Here is a 20,673-nt window from a genome sequence, read left to right as displayed (position 1 = left end):
TCTAGATTACAGAGATTGGAGATAAACATATGGAACTTGAATGGATCTTGGTTAAGGGGAGAAAACTATAAAAGACATTTGGGGAAATTCGAATATGGACTGTGTATTAGATAATAAGAAATTATTCATTTTCTTAGGTGAGCTAAGGTATTGTAGGCACGTTGGAGAACATCCTTATACTTATACTTGCTGTTCAAAGTGTGGTGGGTGAATGCACAGCATTGCGACACCTGAGAGTTTCTTAGAAAAGTAGAACCTCAGGCACTTCCTCTGACCAGCAGAATCAGAAGCTGCCGTGATTCATAGGCCATTAAGTTCGAGAAGCACTGTGTTAGGACATGCACACTGAAGTATTTAGGAGTGAAATGTCATGATATCTGTCACTTATTTAAAAAAAAAAAAAAAATATATATATATATATATATATATATATATATATATATGGGAAAGGAGGGAGAAAGAGGGAAGGACAGAAAAGCAAATGTGCTAAAATAATAACAACTGTTGAATCTAAGTGGTTGTATATAACTTACTCATTGTGTTATTCTGTCAATAGTTCTCTCAGGTTGAATGTCTCATAATACCAACTTGGGAGAGTAGAAGCTAATGTTAACAGCATTCTGTTGGGCGAGACAAGTCCTTTCCCCATTAAACATATTTTTGAAGGCTAAGCACTATATTTAAACAGTAGAAGTTTTCTAAGAAGCTTCTAATTATTCACTCTTGAAACTCTTAATATTTAGTTTCCCCTCTTCTGTTAGTAGGAACCTATCTGTCTGTGAGGGCTAAGTGGAGCTTTTGTCTTTATTACATGTATCCCCTATCTAAATGAAACTAGAACACCTCCTAACACCATACATGAAAATAAACTCAAAATGGATTAAAGACTTAAATGTAAGGCCAGAAACTCTAAAGCTCTTAGAGGAAAACATAGGCAGTACACCCCTTGACATAAATCAAAGCAAGATCCTCTATGACCCACCTCCTAAAGTAATGGAAATAAAAAAAATAAATGGGACCTCATTAAACCTAAAAGCTTTTGCAGAGCAAAGGAGACTATAAACAAGGTGAAAAGACAACCCTCAGAATGGAAGAAAATAATAGCAAATGAAATAACTGACAATTAATCTCCAAAATATATAAGCAGCTCATGCAGCTCAATACCAGAAAAACAGACAACCCAATCAAAAAGAGAGCAGAAGAGCTAAACAGATATTTCTCCAAAGAGGACTTGCAGATGGCTAATAAACACAGGAAAACATGCTCAACATCTCTCATTATTAGAGAAATACAGATCAAAACTACAATGAGATCTCATGAGATATCACCTTACACTGGCCTAGATGGCAATCATCAAAAAATTTACAAACAATAGATGCTGGAGAGCATGTGGAGAAAAGGGAACCCTTTTGCATTGTTGGTGGGAATATAAATTGATATAGCTCACCATATAACCCAACAATCCCACTACTGAGCATGTTCTCTGAGAAAACCAGAATTAAAAAAAGACACATGTACCCCAGTGCTCATTGCAGCCCTATTTACGATAGCTAGGACGTGAGTCAGTGCTAATGAGGTGGATGAACACCTATTACACAGAGTGTAAGTCAGTCAGAAAAGAAAAACAAATATTGTGTGTTAATGCATAGATACGGAATCTAGAGAGATGGTACTGAATAGACCTATCTGCAGGGCAGCAGTGGAGATGCAGATATAGAAAACAGACGTGTGGACACAGTGGAGAAAGGAGAAGGTGGGACGACGGAGTGGGAGAGTGGCATTAAAACATATACATTACCATATGTAAAATAGATAGCTAGGGAGACTTGGTGTGTGATGCAGGGAGCTCAACCTTGTTCTCTGTGGCAACCTAAAGGGATGGGAGGTGGGAAGGAGTTTCAGAAACAGGGGGACATGTGTACAACTATGGCTGATTCATGTTAATGTATGGCAGAAACCATCACAGTATTATGAAACAATTATCCTCCAATTAAAAATAAATAAAAATTTTTAAAAAACAGCCTTTAAAAGGGAACTTTTGAAGTGAAGGACTACAGGATAACATGGCTATATGTAATTTTTTCTTATTTCAGAGCCTGTTAGACAAAAGTAAGCGGGCGCTGTCTGTGAGATATTAACCCCCACGACCTATGTTGGCTCTGGCTCACAGCGATCATTAGTTGGACCCTCCCTCTGTGCGGAGTATTGACAGGAGACTAGTGAGCAGGATGTATAAGGTTCCTGCCCTTACATCTTTTACAGTCTAGCAGATGGGAAAAATTCTTTTACTTTGTCCTAACTAGCACATTTTACTTAATCCTTATATCACATTTTACTTAAATCATTAACATATGCAATCTTTAGATGTTTTTCTGTAAGAGCTTGATCATGTCAGCACGAACAGATTGTGTAGAGTAATCTTTTGACAAACCCAAATGAGTTGGCAAACTATTACATATAGGATGGATAGATAACAAATTGCTATGTAGAGCAAGTGCATGCCTGCTAAGTCACTTCAGTCTTGTCCAGCTCTGCGACCCTATGGACTGTAGCTCGCCAGGCTTCTCTGTCTATGGGGATTCTCCAGGCAAGAATACTGGAGAGGGTTGCCATGCCCTCCTCCAGGGGATCTTCCCAACCCAGGGATCGAACCAATATCTCTTAAGTCTCCTGCATTGGCAGGTGAGTTCTTTACCACTAGCACCACCTGGGAAGCCCAAGGTATAGCACAGGGAACTATATTCAGTATCCTGTGATAAACCAGAATAGAAAAGAATATGAAAAAAATAAGTGTGTGTATAACTGAGTCACTTTGCTATATAGCAGAAATTAAGACAACATTGTAAATCATCTATACTTCAATACATTAAAAAAAGTCAAATGGGCTGATATAGGTTTTAAACAAGAATGATGCTTTTGTATTAGAATTTAATAGCACATGTAGGTGGGGTTATAATAGAAAAGCTTGTGGGGTTTTATTTTTTAAACTTAAACACTAATCATGCATTATTTTTGATTTCAGGTGGTCACCCTAACCGCTGACGATAAGACAAGTGTCTCCTTCTCCTCCCTCCGGGGACAGGGTGTCATTTACAATGTCATCGTTCGGGATCCACTTCTAAACACGTCCACGGCTTACGTGCCCACTCACACGTATGCTTGCAGCTTTGAAGCTGAGGAGGGTAGTTGTTCTTCCCTTGGTGAGTATGTAGATTTCAACTGTGAGCTTTCTTCTTTGGCCATGAAGAGCTTTATCAACTAGAAAAGAACTTCAGGATATTTACAAGTGCTTTTGTCTTGTTTATTCATTCATGCACTAAGCACCCGCCTCCCGAGCACCTGGGTTACTCTGCTCTCTGTTCTAGGCACTGGGATATAGCAGTGAACAAAATGGACAAAATACCTGCCCTCCTGGAGCCTGCATTTTAGTGGTGGGGGGAACGAGGCAGACAAAAGACATTTGTAAAATACACAGTACCTAAGATAAGTGATGAGAGCTGAGGAGCAAGAATTAAGTAGGTAGGGGAGATAACCATGGGGGGTGAGAGAATTTGAGAAACTAGGGAAGCCCTTGCTGAGCTGGTAGCATTAGAGGAGACCCGTGGCAAGGCAAGGAGCCATGCCTGTGTCTGGGGTGGGGAGTGGGTTGCCAGGCCGAGGAGACAGCCAGCACGGAGCCCTCAACTGGGGCCTGCCTGGTGTGGCTGCAAGAGCAGGCAGCGTCTCAGATCCTCCTTTGAGCTATAGCGTTTATTCTGAGTGCAGTGAAAAGGCATTGGAGGGCTTGAGCAAATAATACTATGATCTGTCTTGTATTTTAATGGGATCACTCTGGTGCTCTTCTGGAGAAAAATCAGGGGCAAGAGCACAAATCGGGAGATTGATGAGGAGGCCGTCATAGTGTCCAGGAGAGAGAGGACAGTGGCACTCGGGGTGTTGTAACATCAGCCTGTGTGTGTGTATTTAGCATTTTATTCTGAAACAGTTTCACAGAAAAGATGTGAAAATAATTCAAAGAATTCTGTATAATCTTCACCAACATTCCTCAAATGTTAGTTAACATGTTGTGCTGTTTGCTTTTCACTCTTTATCTAGACATACACGCATATCTAGATTTTTTCCCCCTGAAGCATTTGAGAGTAAGTTACAGACATAAAGACCCTTTTGCCCTAAAATATTTCTGTTCGCTTCCTTATATAGCCATAGTGACATTATCAAATCACAAAATGAACACTGATATACTACTGTTACTTAATCTATAGATGTTATCAAATTTCATTGTTTGTTCCACTAATGTCCTGTATAACCAAAGGAAAAAGTTTTTTTCTGGTCTGGGGTCCACTTCAGTATCACATGGTGCTTTATCTTCTTTAATCTGGAATGATTTCTTAGTCTGTTTTTGTCTTTCAAAAAACTTTACCTTTTTGAAGAGTACAGGTTAGTATTTATTTTGGTAGAAAGTCCTCAATTTGGGTTTATCTGGTTTCCTCCTAACTAAGTTCAGATGATGCATTTTTGGCAGGAATACAAAAGGTGATGGAGTGTCATTCTCTGCAGACACCTGATGTCTGTCTGTTCCATTCCTGGTGGTCATAATCCTGAGTGCTTGGTTAGGGGTGTCTCCCAGGTTTATCCACTGAGAAATAACTATTTTTCCCTTTAAATATCTTTTGGGGAGATACTTTGAATGCAGGCAAATATCTGCTTCTCAAATGCTTCACTTGCTGGCTGGAGGATCCAGTGAACTTTGCCTGAAATGTTGCCAGCGGGTTTACCAGATGGCATTTTGCTCTATTTATCATTCCTTTCATGTTTATAGCTGTAGGAAAGAGTAGGGGGTGTCAGGACTGAGCTGATGGGCCAGCTAAGAAAGAGACTGGAAAAGGACCTTTGGATTTAGCAACAACTGGAGGCTACTGGTGCCCTTGGGAGCATTTCAGAGGAGCTTAATTGGAGTCTGTTCAAGAACAAATAGGAGGAAAGAAATTGGAGAAAGAGTTCAAAGAGCTCTTTCAAGGAGTTTTCTATAAAGAATAAAGTCTGTGGGTTGTGGGAATTCCCTGGGGGCCCAGTGGCTAGGATTCGGCACTTTCACTGCCATGGCCTGAGTTCAGTCCCTGGTTGGGGGACTAAGATCCCATAAGCTGCACAGTGTGGCCCAAAAGTAAAATAAGTAAATAAATAAAGTCTGTCGGTTGTGTTCAAGCAGGGATTAATTTTTGCTCTTCTCTGCTAGAGCTGTATCCCACCAGTCTTCCAGTGCCACGTGCACTGGACGTGCAAGAGCCTTGAAAGATACAGTGCAAGAAGCCAGGCAGATATAAGTTCTCTGGTTTAACAGCTAGGCTAGATCTTGTCTGGGTTTTTCTGTTCCCTTTGCCTTGAACTCTTTGCACCAGGGCTCCTCCTGATCAGAGCTCTCTGGGCCCTGTCTTTCCACTTTAGGTGGAGGAGAGGGAAAGGTCCCGTCTGATTGTTCCTTCAACTCAGGGTGGAACCCTCCCGGTCATGTGGGTTCTATCACTTTCCTTTTCAAGCTCGATGCACACTAGGATGACTTTCCTGAGCTTGAAGTAGGGAGGATGTATCCACGTTACCTCATTTAAAAAAAAGTTTTTTTTATTAGAGTATAGTTTCTTTACAATGTTGTGTTACTTTCTGCTGTAGAGCAAAGTGAATCAACTGTACATATATCCATGGACCCCCTCTTTTTTGCCATTTAATTAAAACCTTTGCCTATGTCATTACCTATAGCGATGCTGTGATGACTAAAAACACTGTAAACGTTGGCTCTCCTCCATCCTCCCATCCCACTCGCTATCTTACCTCTCAGTTTTACTTATGAAACCTTGTCTCCTTTCTGATTTGCTTATATGTTTGACTTTCTCTCTCTTTCCTTCCTGGTATTGTGACCAGAGATTCTTAGTTCCCCTCTGCTACCTAATGTCCTGGAGGAACATATCTAAACTGGGTCAGTTTGTATTGGGCCGCTTGCTGTCTCTGGTGATTGTACTTGTTGGAAACTTCCACTAGATTTTCACTTGAAAAAAATTATCCCACTAAACTGCATGTTTTTGTTATGATGATTGAATTGTAGAGGAGCAGTCAATCATAGGGCAGGAGGAGAAGGGGGCGACAGAGGATCAGATGGTTGCATGGCATCACCAAATCAATGGACATAAGTTTGAGCAAGCTTTGGGAGATGGTGGACAGGGAAGCTTGGTGTGCCGTAGTCCATGGGGTTGCAAGGAGTCGGACATGACTTAGCAACTGAACAACAACAAATAGTTCTGAAATAAGCAGAATAGGGCAGTAACTCTCATTTCATCTTTCCTTTCAGCTCTTCATTCACAAAGAAGCTGATATGTAGGTATATGTTGTGCCCTGCAAGTTCTGGCCTTCTATCTTGTGTTCTTTATCTAAATGTAGGTCTTCATGGTATCCACTGGAATGCTTGAGTGTTTTATGTGTTTTGACTTGTAGCTGGTTTGTAATACCTCTCATAAGTTTGTGTAGGTGCTGTGTTTTTATTTTTAGTTCAGGAATTATTTTCTTGTGTTTATCTCAGAGGAGTCATGATGGTGATGAATTTAGTGGGCCTATTTTTCCCTTCAGTAGGGTTTATCTTTTGAATCCTAGTTTTTGTATTTAAGTTTGCACTGCTTGAGGATCACAGGATTAGATTCTTCTGCTTCAGAGAGCACATTAATGTAGTTATTAAGCTATATTTTTTCCCCAGAGCAACATGCATAATTGATAAGATTGGTAGTGACTTGTTCACGCGTGACTTGTAGAATAATACATGTTCTTTTATTTTAATGTGAGTTTCAGTTAACTTTGTTAGGGAAAACTTAAGTGAACTTCCATATACCATTATCCAGCCTTAACAATTTTGATTCATGCCTGTTATCTTGTTTCAGTTATACACCCACCCGTGTCTGCCCCTCCACTCTCCTTTATCACTGGATTTTTTTAGAGCATGTACATAATGGTCATTTTGCTTACAGAATTTTAATATGGATATCTTAAAGAAAAGGGCTATTTAAAAAAAAAAAATTGCCACAGTAGCATTAATACAAGTTTCAGTGAAAAGTATTGAAGATAATTCCTTAATGGCATCAAATTAACAGCCAGTATTTGCATTTTCCCAGTCTGGTTTTTCACAGTTCATTTGTTTGAGTCAGGTTTCACATGAGGTGTGTACATTGCATGCAATTGGTGTGTCTTAAATTCCCTCGACGCCATAGTTCTCCCTCCCCACTCTCTCCTTTTTTTCCTTCTAGTTTCTTTGTGAGGAAACAGAATTATTTGTTTTAGGCACACGCTCTTTCCTTCTCTTTTCTACCATTCCCTCCCCCAAACATGTCACAGGTAGAATTGCAGACCCTGCTTATTTAACTTCTGTGCAGAGTACATCATGAGAAACGCTGGGCTGGAAGAAGCACAAGCTAGAATCAAGATTGCCGGGAGAAATATCAATAACCTCAGATATGCAGATGACACCACCCTTATGGCAGAAAGTGAAGAGGAACTAAAAAGCCTCTTGATGAAAGTGAAAGATGAGAGTGAAAAAGTTGGCTTAAAGCTCAACATTCAGAAATCTAAGATCATGGCATCTGGTCCCATGACTTCATGGCAAATAGATGGGGAAACAGTGGAAGCAGTGTTAGACTTTATTTTTTTGGGCTCCAAAATCACTGCAGATGGTGATTGCAGTAATGAAATTAAAAGATGCTTACTCCTTGGAAGGAAAGTTATGACCAACCTAGATAGCATATGAAAAAGCAGAGACATTACTTTGCCAACAAAGGTCCGTCTAGTCAAGGCTATGGTTTTTTCAGTAGTTATGTATGGATGTGAGAGTTGGACTGTGAAGAAAGCTGAGGGCCGAAAAATTGCTGCTTTTGAAGTGTGGTGTTGGAGAAGACTCTTGAGAGTCCCTTGAACTGCAAAGGAGATCCAACCAGTCCATCCTCAAGGAGATCAGTCCTGGGTGTTCATTGGAAGGACTGATGCTGAAGCTGAAACTCCAATACTTTGGCCACCTGATGCGAAGAGTTGACTCATTGGAAAAGACCCTGATGCTGGGGTGGATTGGGGGCAGGAGAAGGGGACGACAGAGGATGAGATGGCTGGATGGCATCACCGACTCCATGGACATGAGTTTGAGTAAACTCTGGGAGCTGGTGATGGACAGGGAGACCTGGCATGCTGCAATTCATGGGGTCGCAAAGAGTCAGACACAACTGAGCGACTGAACTGAACTGATGGGCTCCAAAATCACTGCAGATGGCGATTGCAGCCATGAAATTAAAAGACGCTTGCTCCTTGGAAGTAAAGTTATGACCAACCTAGACAGCATATTAAAAAGCAGAGACATTTCTTTGTCAACAGAGGTCCATCTAGTCAAGGCTATGGTTTTTCCAGTAGTCATGTATGGATGTGAGAGTTGGACTATAAAGAAAGCTGAGCGCCGAAGAATTGATGCTTTTGAACTGTGGTGTTGGAGAAGACTCTTGAGAGTCCCTTGGACTTCAAGGAGATCCATCCAACCAGTCCATCCTCAAGGAAGTCAGTCCTGGGTGTTTGTTGGAAGGACTGATGTTGAAGCTGAAACTCCAGTATTTTGGCCACCTGATGCAAAGAGCTGACTCATTTGAAAAGACCCTGATGTTGGGAAAGATTGAAAGCAGGAGGAGAAGGGGACAACAGAAGATGAGATGGTTAGATGGCATCACTGACTCAATGGACATGAGTTTGGGTAAACTCGGGGAGTTGGTGATGGACCCGATACCTGGCGTGCTGCGGTTCACAGGGTCGCAAAGAGTCGGACATGACTGAGCGACTGAACTGAACTGAATCAGGAAGCAGCATTGTCTGAATTCTCTTTCTGTGGAACCTGCAGCCATTGGTATTCATCACCCACATAAAGTCACTAGAGATGGCAAGAATGTTTCTAAAATAACTTATATACTTATGGAATAAATTATCACTTCATTCTACTTTTTTTTCATGAAGCTTGGTTCTGTATTAAATAGATAATAAGTATCAAATTGGATGTATTATCCACTTAATTTTTACTCTTTTTAGGAAGAGTCTCTACCAAAGTCTTCTTCACTCTTTTTGCCCTGCTTGGCCTCTTCATCTGTTTCTTTGGACACAGATTCTGGAAAACAGGTATTTTGTCTAATATAGTTGCTACTTACGTGCCTTGTAGTTTTTTGTTTTTTTCCTGAAATGCTTCTGGGGAGTTTATGACCTGTAAGGAGAGTAATCAACTGGTTATCTCCACTATTTTCATTGATTTGTAGCTGGGGTCTTTTAGTAAACATTTTACTGAATTACAATGCATTTCAATTTTTTCTCTTTTCTCCACTAGGGAGTGAAAACTCTTCTTATTAAGCAGGGTATAACGTTTGATTTGTGCATCCACCTTTATCAATTGCTAGAATGACTAGTTGACCAACGATTACTAATTAGAAATCAGAATGTCTGTATACAAAATATATGTGGATTTTGGTGATGGTGATGACATGGTTTTGCACAAATCAGGCTGCAGTGCACAGTGAGGTTGAAATGTCTGCAGAACCCTGGGAGGTTCAAACAGCAAATGGGAACTCCACAATCTGTTCAGTGAAATCCAGTGAAGCAAGGAGAATATGAAATGTGCTTGTTAAATTGACTTGAATTCTTTGGATTACCTTTTATATAACTAACATTTGCATGAGTGCTTAGTCACTCAGTCGGACATGACTGTAGCCCGTCAGGCTTCTCTGTCCATGGGATTTCCAAGTAAGAACACTGGAGCGCGCTGCAATTTCCTCCTCCGGGGGTCTTAACTCTCTTGTGTTTCCTGCATTGCAGATGGATTCTTTACCCATTGAGCCTAATGTTTGTAGTTACTAAAAAAAAAAAAAAAAAAATGAATCCTTCATGTAATTCATTAACAGGGGCTATACTGGTATAACAAGGGGAGAGTGAATGTAATCCTGATCTTAGAAAACTGTTTGAACTGATAAATTGTTTGAAACAGCAACTCCCTTTCCCTCCATTGCTACCTTTTTTATCTTGATTGAGAAGAGAAAATTGTGAAGAATATTTAATTGCTCAAAATGTAGAATGATCCTGTAGTACAGAATTTAATTGTTAAGCTGTATGTAGAGTTTTAAAAGATACTACTAGGTTTTTATGGTTAAAGACAATAGTCGATGTTCATATTAAACGAGAGGATGAATTAAAAGAAGACATAAAAGTTACATTTTGCTTTGGAATATATTTTTTTTAACCTTTCAAATTCTATTTTTGCTCATGTAATGAAGGGCTCCCAGGTGGCGCTTCCACCTGCCAATGCAGAAGTCACAAGAGATGTGGGTTCGATGCCTGGGTTGGGAATATCCCCTGTAGTAGGAAATGGCACCCCACTCCAGTATTCTTGCCTGGAAAATTTCATGGGCAGAGGAGTCTGGCAGTCTGCAGTCCATGGAGCCACAAAGAGCAGGGCATGGTTGAGTGACTGAGCACAATGAACTGAAATCTAGTGTGTAATTTCAGATCAGACACAATAACAAAAGTACTATTTTTGTTTTAAATCAGAACTATAAATATATTAAACCAAGCTATGAAATTAACAATTAACTGATCAATCAAAACTGACCTATGTACAAAAAATGTATCCAATAGTTAATACTTAATTTGTACCCATTTAATAAAAATATTTACTCCCAATGACTTCTGAATTTTCCTGCCTTTTAGATAATTATTTCTTTTCTTTGAATGCCCTCGTGTATACATTCTGGGAACTGAAGAATGGATTTGTAGATTAGACATTTAAATTGCATTTACTAACTGTAGTTTTTTTTTTTTTTTTTTTTGCTTTCTTGGTGGTCTGCTACTAGAACTGTTCTTTATAGGCTTTATCTTCATTGGATTCTTCTTTTATATACTGATTACAAGACTGACACCTATTAAGTATGATGGTAAGTGAACATAAGATAGTTTGATGAAGGTTCAAAAAGCAAGGTGCTGTGTTTGCACCCAGCATCCCTTGTATAGTGTGACCAGTACTGAGTGTGTTATCCTCTTCTGTGTGTAAAGTAACTGGCCACCTATGCTCTACACATCTTTTCTGAACTCCTTCAGACCTTCTCTCCAGGGTTTTTAATCTGCATGGAGAATTCCTTGGTACTCAGGGAAATGAAGGGCCATGTGGATTATAAGCCTGTGTTCCAGCTATGTGGTATATTGACAATATGACATTTACAACAATCAGAGTGTTAGGATTTTCTTTACCTCAAAACAAACCCAACCCTCCTTCCTTGTCATGTTGAACAGAGTGCCTCTCACCCCTTCTTCCACAGTCCCAGGTGGAGGTTGTCCCAGACCATGCCTGTCACTCATCTTCAGATGAGCTCCCCGGGTTTCCAGTCTCAGACCCTCCCTAGAGAGGGCCTTCCCGTGCTGGTTTCATGGCACTGCTGATGCCCCCTTGGTGCCCGACCCAGAGAAAGGCTAGTCTAGTCTGGCGTTGGTAACGTTAGCGTGTCTGAGCATGAGTCTGAGAAGCTCTGATTTAACTGTCCATCCACTCCCCTCGTGCAGTCCGCCTGATTGTGACAGCCGTCGCCGGAAGCATCGGTGGAATTTTCTTGGTAGCTGCTTGGTGGCGATTTGGAGTCCTCACGCTCTGCATGCTGTGTGTCGGACTGGTGCTGGGCTTCCTCGTCGCATCAGTGGCTTTCTTCACTCCCCTGGGTAGGAGATGTGTTACTCATGTTATGTGCATGCAGTTCATTGTCAGAGACTTTATTTCACCTCTCCAGTACACGCCCCCCTCCCCACCCCTTGTTAGGGATTTGGGGCCTCTCCTGAGAGTTCTGGAAACTTGCACTGATAATGTGCCACTTTAGGGAAAGCCAGTACCAGTAAGAATCCCCCTTTCCTCAAAGGCGCCCTATGTAGATGAATTCTAGAACATTTACAGAGGTTGCCTTGGACCTCCGTGTCATGATAAGGGGTCTGTGTGTATTTCTGTTGGTTAAAATTAGTGGAGGTAAAGGGAATTCTTTATGTACAACAGAACAGTGGTTTTCATTTTTTAAAACCCTGCAAGTCTTTCTTCAAGTGAGTCTTAAGCAGAAGCCTGATCCAACCCACAGGTAAATTTGGCACTACCCTGATGGCAGCTGAGCCAGGGAGCCTGATGTTCTGTTGCCAGTCTTCCCTTGGACCCCTAACCCCTGCTCCCACCCTTTGCAAGCCCTGAGTGTTCCTGAGATACCTCCTTGTAGTCATCCTAGCGCAGTAGCACAAGGGATGGTTTGGGGGATTCTAAATTATTCAGTTTCTATCCATTAAAAAAATCTGCTTAATGTGTAGGTTAACTCCCTTTCATAGGGGAGGAAAGATTTTCCTTTTAGCCTTCTAGGTTCTTTGGCTGCTCTAATAATTCAATTGACATCGGACAGATTAATAGGAGAAAAACAAATTTAATTCTGTACCACTGGAGTCCCATAAAAACAGAAGACTCAAAGGCAGTCAGGCAGTTGAAGCTTCTCTGCCATCCTGAGCTAAGAATTCAGATGGAGTCTGAGGCTTCAGAGAGGAGGAGGGCAGTTCACAGGAACATAAGACGGGCAGGTGGTAATCAGATGTCTGCCATTGCAGATATAAAGCTGTCTCTGGTAATTGCTTTCATTCTGGGCCAGGCCTGTGATCTAAATTCTTTTAGGCAGTAAAGGGAGAGAAAAGTTTCCCCCAAATCTGCTGGGTCTTGATTGCCTTCAGCTCAAAATAACCTACATGCCAAAGGGGCCCATTTTGGGGTGCCCGTTCTGCTCCCCTTCACTTTATAGTTGTATGATAATTTACATTTCTTCAATGGTGAAAAATCCTCCTGCTAGTGCAGGAGAGACAAGAGATGTGGATTCAATGCCTGGGTCAGGAAGATCCCCTGGAGAAGGAAATGGCAACCCACTCCAATATTCCTGCCTGGAGAATCCCATGGCCAGAGGAGCCTGGCGGGCTACAGTCGATGGGGTCACAGAAGTCAGGCACAACTGAGGACGCTTAACACTATACATAAAATAGATGAACAACAAGGACTTCCTGTATAGCACAGGGAACTCTATTCAGTATTTTGTATTAACCTATAATGGAAGATCCTTCAAAAAAGAAGTATGTGTGTGTGTGTGAGTGGGTGGGTGGGTGTATAGCTGAATCAGTTTAACATGACATTATTAATTAATTATATTTCAAGAAAAAATAAAATTTTAAAAAAGGGTATCTATGGTCGGAAGTACTCTATTAGGCTATTTTCTTCTTCTCATAATGTTTAGTTCTTATATTAAAAATTTTTTAAACCAGAAAGAATTGGTGACCTGTGTGTTTACTGACAATACCAAGGCCCTTCGCTCTGATTTTAGCAAACCTATAGCCAAGTTCATTCCAGGCCCCCTTACAGGTGGCTCTTTATCTACCTGCAAAGTGGCATTGTTTAGATTTGGCTAAATCACAGACTCTCAGGGATGTTTATTGAAAATGCAGATTCAGAACTCTACTCTAGAAGTGCTAAACCAAATACTATTTAATGAGCTTCCTTTTTGTTAATGTTTAGAAGATGGAGGGATGGTGGGTTGGAATCTTTTGTAGTTAATGTGTTGAACTGTCTTATTTTTAGTAGTTAATATATGAACTATCTCATCACTCAAGGACATTTAGGGTAAGTGTGACGTTAATTAGAGTGGGCGCAAACTCATATTTCTAAGCACTAAAATTTGGAAAAGATTTGGTTGACTTCTAGACTTAATGAAATTACTGTTTTCACTTTATTATGTGTCCTCTGAATGGGTCAGTCTTCTCATGCTTGGCATCATAACTACTATTGTTAATCTCTTGTATTCCTTTTTTTAAAGTCACATGTGCATGTTGTGAAGGATAGCATAGGTGAACTGGAGATATGATCCATCCATTCACCCCACTGAAGCATGTTGCAGTTTGCTTTCTGAGAACATGGGGTCTCCAGGTCAGAGCCCCTCACTATGGACTTCCAGCTCTTTCAGGATACGTGGGTCTCAAGATACAGGGACATCTCCAGTTGGACTGAGGGATGGTGCCAGTGTCAGTATTAAATAATTGTCAGATTTACATTTTTGTTATTGAAACATAATTTATAATAGGAGTTCTAATATATCCATCCTGGGTCACCCCAAGATGCACTGCACTTTAAAGAAGGGTTTAGTATGATGGATTAGCTCACATCTTAGCTAAATGATTAGCTCACATCTTTCCTGATGCCTGAGAAAAAGTCACATCTTCCAGTGTACAGTGGATAAACAGGAAATGCATTGATGGTCAAAATCTGCTAAACAGAGTTTGCTCCTTATATGGGACTTCATATATCATATGATGACTCTGAATGCCACTTATATTTTTTACTTCACAGTATAAAATCAGGGAATTATAGAAATTTATAGCTAGAAGGGATGATTTGAAGCTTGGAGATAAAGTGGTTCAACCTTTTCATTTTAAGGATCAGGAAACAGGCCCAGCATCACATCTGGTGAATGATAGAGCTTGGACTAGTCCAGCCTCTTCTAAGTTATCCTGTAATAAATGCAGAGCATTACCTGCTTGATTTTTCTTCCTACCCCTTTACCTTCTTAGGACACATCCTTCAAAGAAGATTGTATTGATTGATAGTTAAGTGAAAAGAAATCAGTTCATTTCATAGTGCCTGTTTGTTACATTAAAGCTTCAGGATATGTCTATGTTCACATGTTGAGAAAATGAAATTTCACTTGGTGAACCTGTTGTTTACTCTTGATTTCTTTCTGCTTTTCCAGGAAACCTAAAGATTTTCCGTGTCGATGCAGTATTCTGGGTGACCTTCTCTTGTATAGCCATTTTCATTCCGGTGGTTTTCATGGGCTGCTTAAGAATAGTAAGTGTTTCATCAGGTCTGGATATTCACCCTATTTTCCTGGGCCTTCCTTTTTTCACTTATTGCATCATTTTGCATTTCTGTTCATTAGAGCTGTCTCTCTGTATCAGATGATGCATTTTGAATAGCCTTGTTACTGTGAAAGCAAGAGAAGTTCTTGTTACAATGATCACATTATTTTTTCCAATAAGTGGTGCAGGTCATCACACTTCTAACAGCAGGAGCAGAGAAGGTAGGGTTTACGGTGATGCAGCCATCTGATGGATTGTTCATTTCTGCTGTCTCTCCAGGAGATTCTTCATCTACTTAGAATTTATTATTGAAGTTATTTCAGAGGGAAGACCTTTTCTATGATGAGGGAAACTGTTTTATGAACCACAGGTGTTGAAAGTTGTTTTCAGTTTTTTTTTCATAATTTTATTTATTTATTTTCCAGCCAAAATAAATTTAAGAAAGCACTGGGTCTTCATTGCTGCAAGTGGGCTTTCTCTAGTTGCGGTGAGCAGGGACTTCTTGCTGCAGCGTGCAGGCTTCTGACTGCACTGGCTGCTCTTGTTGCTGAGCACAGGCTCTCAGACACTTGGGCTTCAGTAGTTGCGACATGTGGGCTCAGTAGTTGAGGTTCCCGGACTCCAGAGCACAGGCGCCATAGTTATGGTGCATGGGCTTGGTTGCTCCAAGGTATATGGGATCGTCTTGAATCTGGGATTGAACCTGTGTCTCCTGCATTGGCAGGTGGATTCTTTACCACTGAGCCACCAAGGAAACCCGCAGTTTATCTTTTCAGGTAACCTTTATTCAGTTCTAAGATCTGGCCCCTTTTCATACGCCGCGAAGGAGCAGGAGTGATTCCCTGCTCCTCAGGGTTGAGGCCAGTGATGAAAGCTATAAAAACTACTATTGTTCTACCAGAGGTGATGCCTGAACACTTCTGCTTTTCCACAGCTGAACATACTGAGTTGTGGATTCATTGGCTCCTATTCGGTGGTCTTGGCCGTGAACAGTTACCTGTATACAAGCCTTTCTTACATCACTTTGAACATACTCAGGAGAGCACTCCATGTGGATTTCCGCAGAGCTTTCATGAATGTGCCTTTTCAAACGAATGGTAAGACTAAATCCAAGAACCAAGTGATAGTCAGGTAGGAATATTGGCTTACCTGTGCTAACAAGAGCTCTTATAACCAGACTGAAAGAAGGTTAACGGGACATAACGAGGAAATTCACACCATTCAGATGCTATTAGAGCCCTGTGTTAATGATTACTTTTTAGGAGCAAAGAATTTAAATTTGTAAGGTGGATGAAATTCATACTTCTGAAAATCTAATAAATGAACTTATTAAGAAATTTCTAAACCAGGATTACTAAGGTTTATCTAGTCATTCCCAGTGGTCAGAAAAATGCTGAGAATAAAGCTGTTTGGCACCTTATGAGTTGAGGATAGGGTGAAGGGTGAGAAGGACAACCTGATTTTTTAAGTTATTCCCTTGTTTCCTTCCTATGAAGAAGCACATAATTTGCTAATAAAAAGAGAAAGTGGTTTTCAATCAGTAGTTGTGTTTTTCCACAATTGTAACAGTTTACCCATTAAAGATTTTCCATTAAGTTTTTGAAGGAAAAAAAAAATGACTACTAAATCAAATGTTCACAAAGATAGCAAGATATGTTGGTTTCAGAGTGTTAAAGTAGGGAGGATGGTAAAGCAAGACTTAGAATCGAAGGTATAGAAGCATGATTGCAAATTGTTATGAATATTTAAGGTCAGCTCTTTCCCTCTGCTATCCTGAACCTGCCCTCATTGTTTAAGAGGTTGATGGTAGAGACCTTGAAATCCACGGGTTGTGGAAGTTTCAATATTTGGCCAAACCTTTTACTGGAAGCTCAGTACAGTTTGTTGAATCTCTTCATGCATTTCTAGATCTACTCTATATGAGTGGGGTGGGGTCCCATATAGGATGGAGTGGGAAAAGAAGAGCCTGGTGGTATCTGATGTTCCGCGTTGTATGTCCGTGAGATCACTGTCTTTCCTCTCCACTCTGGAAAAACACAGCAAACAACTCTGCCTGTGAGCACTATGCCTGTAGTCATAAAATGCTGGAATGCCAAGGCTCTGAACAACTGATTCCTTTATAACTCTGTGTGGACTTTCAAATGACTGTAATAGGAAATTCCTATCTTGAAATGTAAGACCATAGTTTCTTTGCTTATTCCCTGGCTTGTAAGTGAGGAAATACACATGTATTTGGACATACTCACCAAAAAGTGTAGTATTAACTGAGAAAAGATGATACAGATTGAGGCTATAAAATGTTGTCTTAACATCTGTGCTAGGTTTTAAAATACAAGAGTTCAAACTGTGCTTCTCTACTGTCCTGTAGACTTTATTATCCTGGCAGTATGGGGGATGCTGGCTGTAAGTGGAATTACGCTACAGATTCGAAGAGAAAGAGGGCAGCCGTTTTTCCCTCCCCACCCGTACAAGTTATGGAAGCGAGAGCGTGAGCGCAGAGTGACGAACATCCTGGACCCCAGCCACCACATCCCTCCACTGAGAGAGCGACTCTTCAGCCGATTAGCCCAGATCAAAGGGCTCTTCCAGAAGGAACAGCCGGCGGGAGAGAGAACGCCCCTGCTTCTGTAGATGCCAGAACGCTTGGTCAGGGCAATCTAGAAGTACATCCCAGGTACCGTCTCATGTTCGGTGTTGCTGCCCGGCTGCTTCCGCAGTCTCTGGGGCAAGTCTGCTAAGGACCGGCTCTGCATCTGTGCTTTGTATTGCAGTACTGTGGTCTCTTTATTGAGAGAGGGTAAGGGCATGCCTGGGAGATGACAGTCATTCTAAGTGTGAAAGGTGGTCATAATGTTGATGGTAAGAAGGTTTTTCTTTATTACCAAATGCTTAAGAAATTACATTTTTGGTTTATAAGTTATGTGTCAACTTACTCCATTAAGTAGATACACTTTTTAAAAAAGAAATTAAAAATTAATGGTGGTTCTATAAAGCCATGGTGGGTTTTTTGTTTTTTTTTTTTGTAACTCCTTGAACAATTCTCTCACTGAAGTCTGGCTAAACTTGGGGACCAGGCATGGAGGGCAGTTTTATTTAAATAAATTTTTATTTGCCACTGTGTTTGTAGTTTTGGGGGTTTGGTACTGCACCTTTGAACTTCAGAGTACAAAGGAGGGAGAACTAACTTATTTTCTGACTACAAGCAATCTGATTACTTAGTTGCACATAAATATCATATATTATCAAAAATTACCCTTTTGTTTATCTTTGTGATAAAATACATATTTACCCTATCGATCATTTTTAAGTGTATATATAATTCAGTTGGTTCCCCTCATCTTTGCCTTTTATTGCTTAAAATGGTAATTTAAATAGCTGAAATATTTCAACCATTTGAAAAGAGGTCAATTTATATAGATGATAAAGCTCTTATATGGATGACTTATTTATATTCCAGATAAAAAGTGACTTTTTTTCCTTTCAAAACCTTTTAAGATAGTTTTGACAGCTGATTTCTAATTTAAACTGCATTCAGTGACATATAAATTGTTTTATTTTGGGGAGATAAACTGGCTCCTAGCTTCATCTATAGTCCCATTAATAAGGAAACCTTTAAAATATTTGCATTTTATAGTCCTCTCTGCTAAATTAGTTGTTAGAGCATTGGTACAATTTCAAAAATTTCAGTATGAAGTCTTTGTCCTATCAGTGTTGTAAATTGATGAGGAGAGAAAAAGGACTTAGGTGTTGAATAGAGCTGCTTTCAATGAGGCCCTTGGATTCTGTAAGGAGAGTCCCTTCAGTTCTGATTTTGTTGCGCCAAAAGAAAGAACCCAGATGCGCTGGGCTGCATCCTTGCTCCTCATGGCCTCTAACAACTGTCAAGAGTCTCCGCCAGGGTTCTACCTTGTATCTGAAGCTGGTGACTGAGATGCCTGAGTGGCTGTGAGGTTAGTTGTGGTTGTCCTCCTCCTATTTGTGAGTTAACCACTATTTAAATGATGCTGCTTTTACAGGTTTTTCAATATACAATAGGTTTTTGACGCTTCCAGTAACTGGAAACTTTTCAGTTTTGCTCTTAAAAGTGTTATGGAAAGGCTGAAACAAAATGAAAAAAAATGTATAATAATTTCTTGCATTGAAAAATTAAATTACACAGGTGTTTATTTACTATTTATTTTGTAATCTTCACTGTTTATATAACTTCAAAAAACACTTGAAGGAAAAAAATGTGGTTTTTTTTTATGATTCACCATAGAGATTCTGTATTCTGCTATATCATAAATTCTAACAAAGTGACATGGAATATTTGTGTTTTTTTTCTATACCATCAAAATGTCTGCCAGTAAATATTATAAAGACAAAATATACTTTCTTGGAGGGGGGAGACAAATTGTTTAAAATTTTTCATGATAATTTGTGAGTAATAAGCCAGTTTGTTTAATTTTTTAATAATAAATACCTATTTTGAAAAAATCAAAAAAGTCTCATTATTATAAAATTCTTATAAAATTTTTTACCAACTGTATTTGTACAAAAGTAATAAGACATGAGGACAGTTTCATAGCTATAAACACAAAATTATTTAAGTTGGACAAATAATTCTTTATTCCAAAAAATCAGTTAAATAGAAACAGACTCACAGACTTAGAAAATAAATTTATGGTTGTGGGATGGTGTGGGGGTGGGGGATGGGAAGGGTGAAGGGGAAGTATAGTTAGGGAGTTTGAGATATACATGTACACAGTGCTATATTTAAAATGGATAACTGGCAAGGACCTAGTTTATAGCACAGGGAACTCTGTTCAACATTCCGTAACAACCTAATTGGGATAAGAATTTAAAAAAGGATACATGTATATGTTAAAAAAAAATCAGTTTAAGCATAAATGAAATGATAGGAAATGAAGGAAATCTGGGGTAATGTGTTAAAGTTTATATCCTTTATTAGAAGGAAAGCTGTTGTCTTTAATGCATTAGTTTGTGTTGATGTCATTAGTACTTTAGTTGTGTCAAACAAAAAAATAATAGTGTTGTCAGAAACTTGTTTCTACCATTTAAATGTTTTAGTTCTGATTAACCTATTATGGATTAGCTATTAGGTTGCCAAACCACAGCAGCTAACCAGTGCTACAGACCTGTTGAGTTCTATATAAAGTGGGATAGAAAAGTGATTCTAATGAAGAAATTGCTACAATGTTAGAGCAGGAATGGACTTTAGATACAATGTTATCTGACCTTAAACATGTAAACACTTATTTTGTACTTGAGGAAATTCTTAAGGAGTAAATTATATAAAGTCACAGTTATCAAATAATAGTGCCCAGAGCAAAATTTGAGAACTCCCTATCCAAATGTGCTTTACACTCTTATTGTGGTGAAAACGTGAATCACTGATTTTTTTTTCAATTTTCTTCTGTTGTTAGTGAATTCTTAGAAAGCTCCTGTGCTCCTAATATTGCCATGATCTCTTCTGGGAAGGTGTTAATTTTACACAGTGAAAACATGTTTTTCCAAGTTACAGTCATGGACCATTTTATATTCATTATAAAGTATATAATAGATATTTAGTTTCCAATTCCATAAGTATTTCACCACAGCAGCATTTGTAGTGAATTTTTTGGTTATCAAGTTCACTCCTTGATGATGTACTTGATACCTGTTGTTAACCTTCATTAAAACCCCAGAATTCTTGCTCTCATTTCCTGAAAACTCTAGGCTTTC

At 39.6% G+C, this 20,673-nt stretch overlaps 1 protein-coding gene across 2 annotated transcripts in view; it reads left to right on the top strand.

Annotated features, from left to right (window-relative positions):
- Window positions 1-19,433, top strand: part of TM7SF3 (transmembrane 7 superfamily member 3) — a 42,074-nt gene extending 22,641 nt beyond the window's left edge. Inside the window, exons 6-13 of one of the 2 annotated variants that reach the window (XM_070453829.1) lie at window positions 3,023-3,200; window positions 9,091-9,177; window positions 10,896-10,976; window positions 11,599-11,751; window positions 14,841-14,938; window positions 15,674-15,725; window positions 15,884-16,046; window positions 17,318-17,408. In XM_070453829.1, the coding sequence (XP_070309930.1) occupies window positions 3,023-3,200; window positions 9,091-9,177; window positions 10,896-10,976; window positions 11,599-11,751; window positions 14,841-14,938; window positions 15,674-15,725; window positions 15,884-16,046; window position 17,318 (813 nt within the window). In that variant the 3' untranslated portion in view covers window positions 17,319-17,408. Of the gene's footprint in view, window positions 1-3,022; window positions 3,201-9,090; window positions 9,178-10,895; window positions 10,977-11,598; window positions 11,752-14,840; window positions 14,939-15,673; window positions 15,726-15,883; window positions 16,047-17,317 lie in introns of both variants that reach the window. The other variant, XM_070453828.1, reaches the window with a different exon arrangement.
- Window positions 19,434-20,673: the final 1,240 nt, after the last annotated feature.

This window comes from Odocoileus virginianus, chromosome 23 (genome assembly GCF_023699985.2).
Source record: "Odocoileus virginianus isolate 20LAN1187 ecotype Illinois chromosome 23, Ovbor_1.2, whole genome shotgun sequence".
Lineage (NCBI taxonomy): Eukaryota > Metazoa > Chordata > Mammalia > Artiodactyla > Cervidae > Odocoileus > Odocoileus virginianus.
Note: the sequence above shows the minus strand (reverse complement) of the source record. Positions and strands in the feature narration are given on the sequence as shown.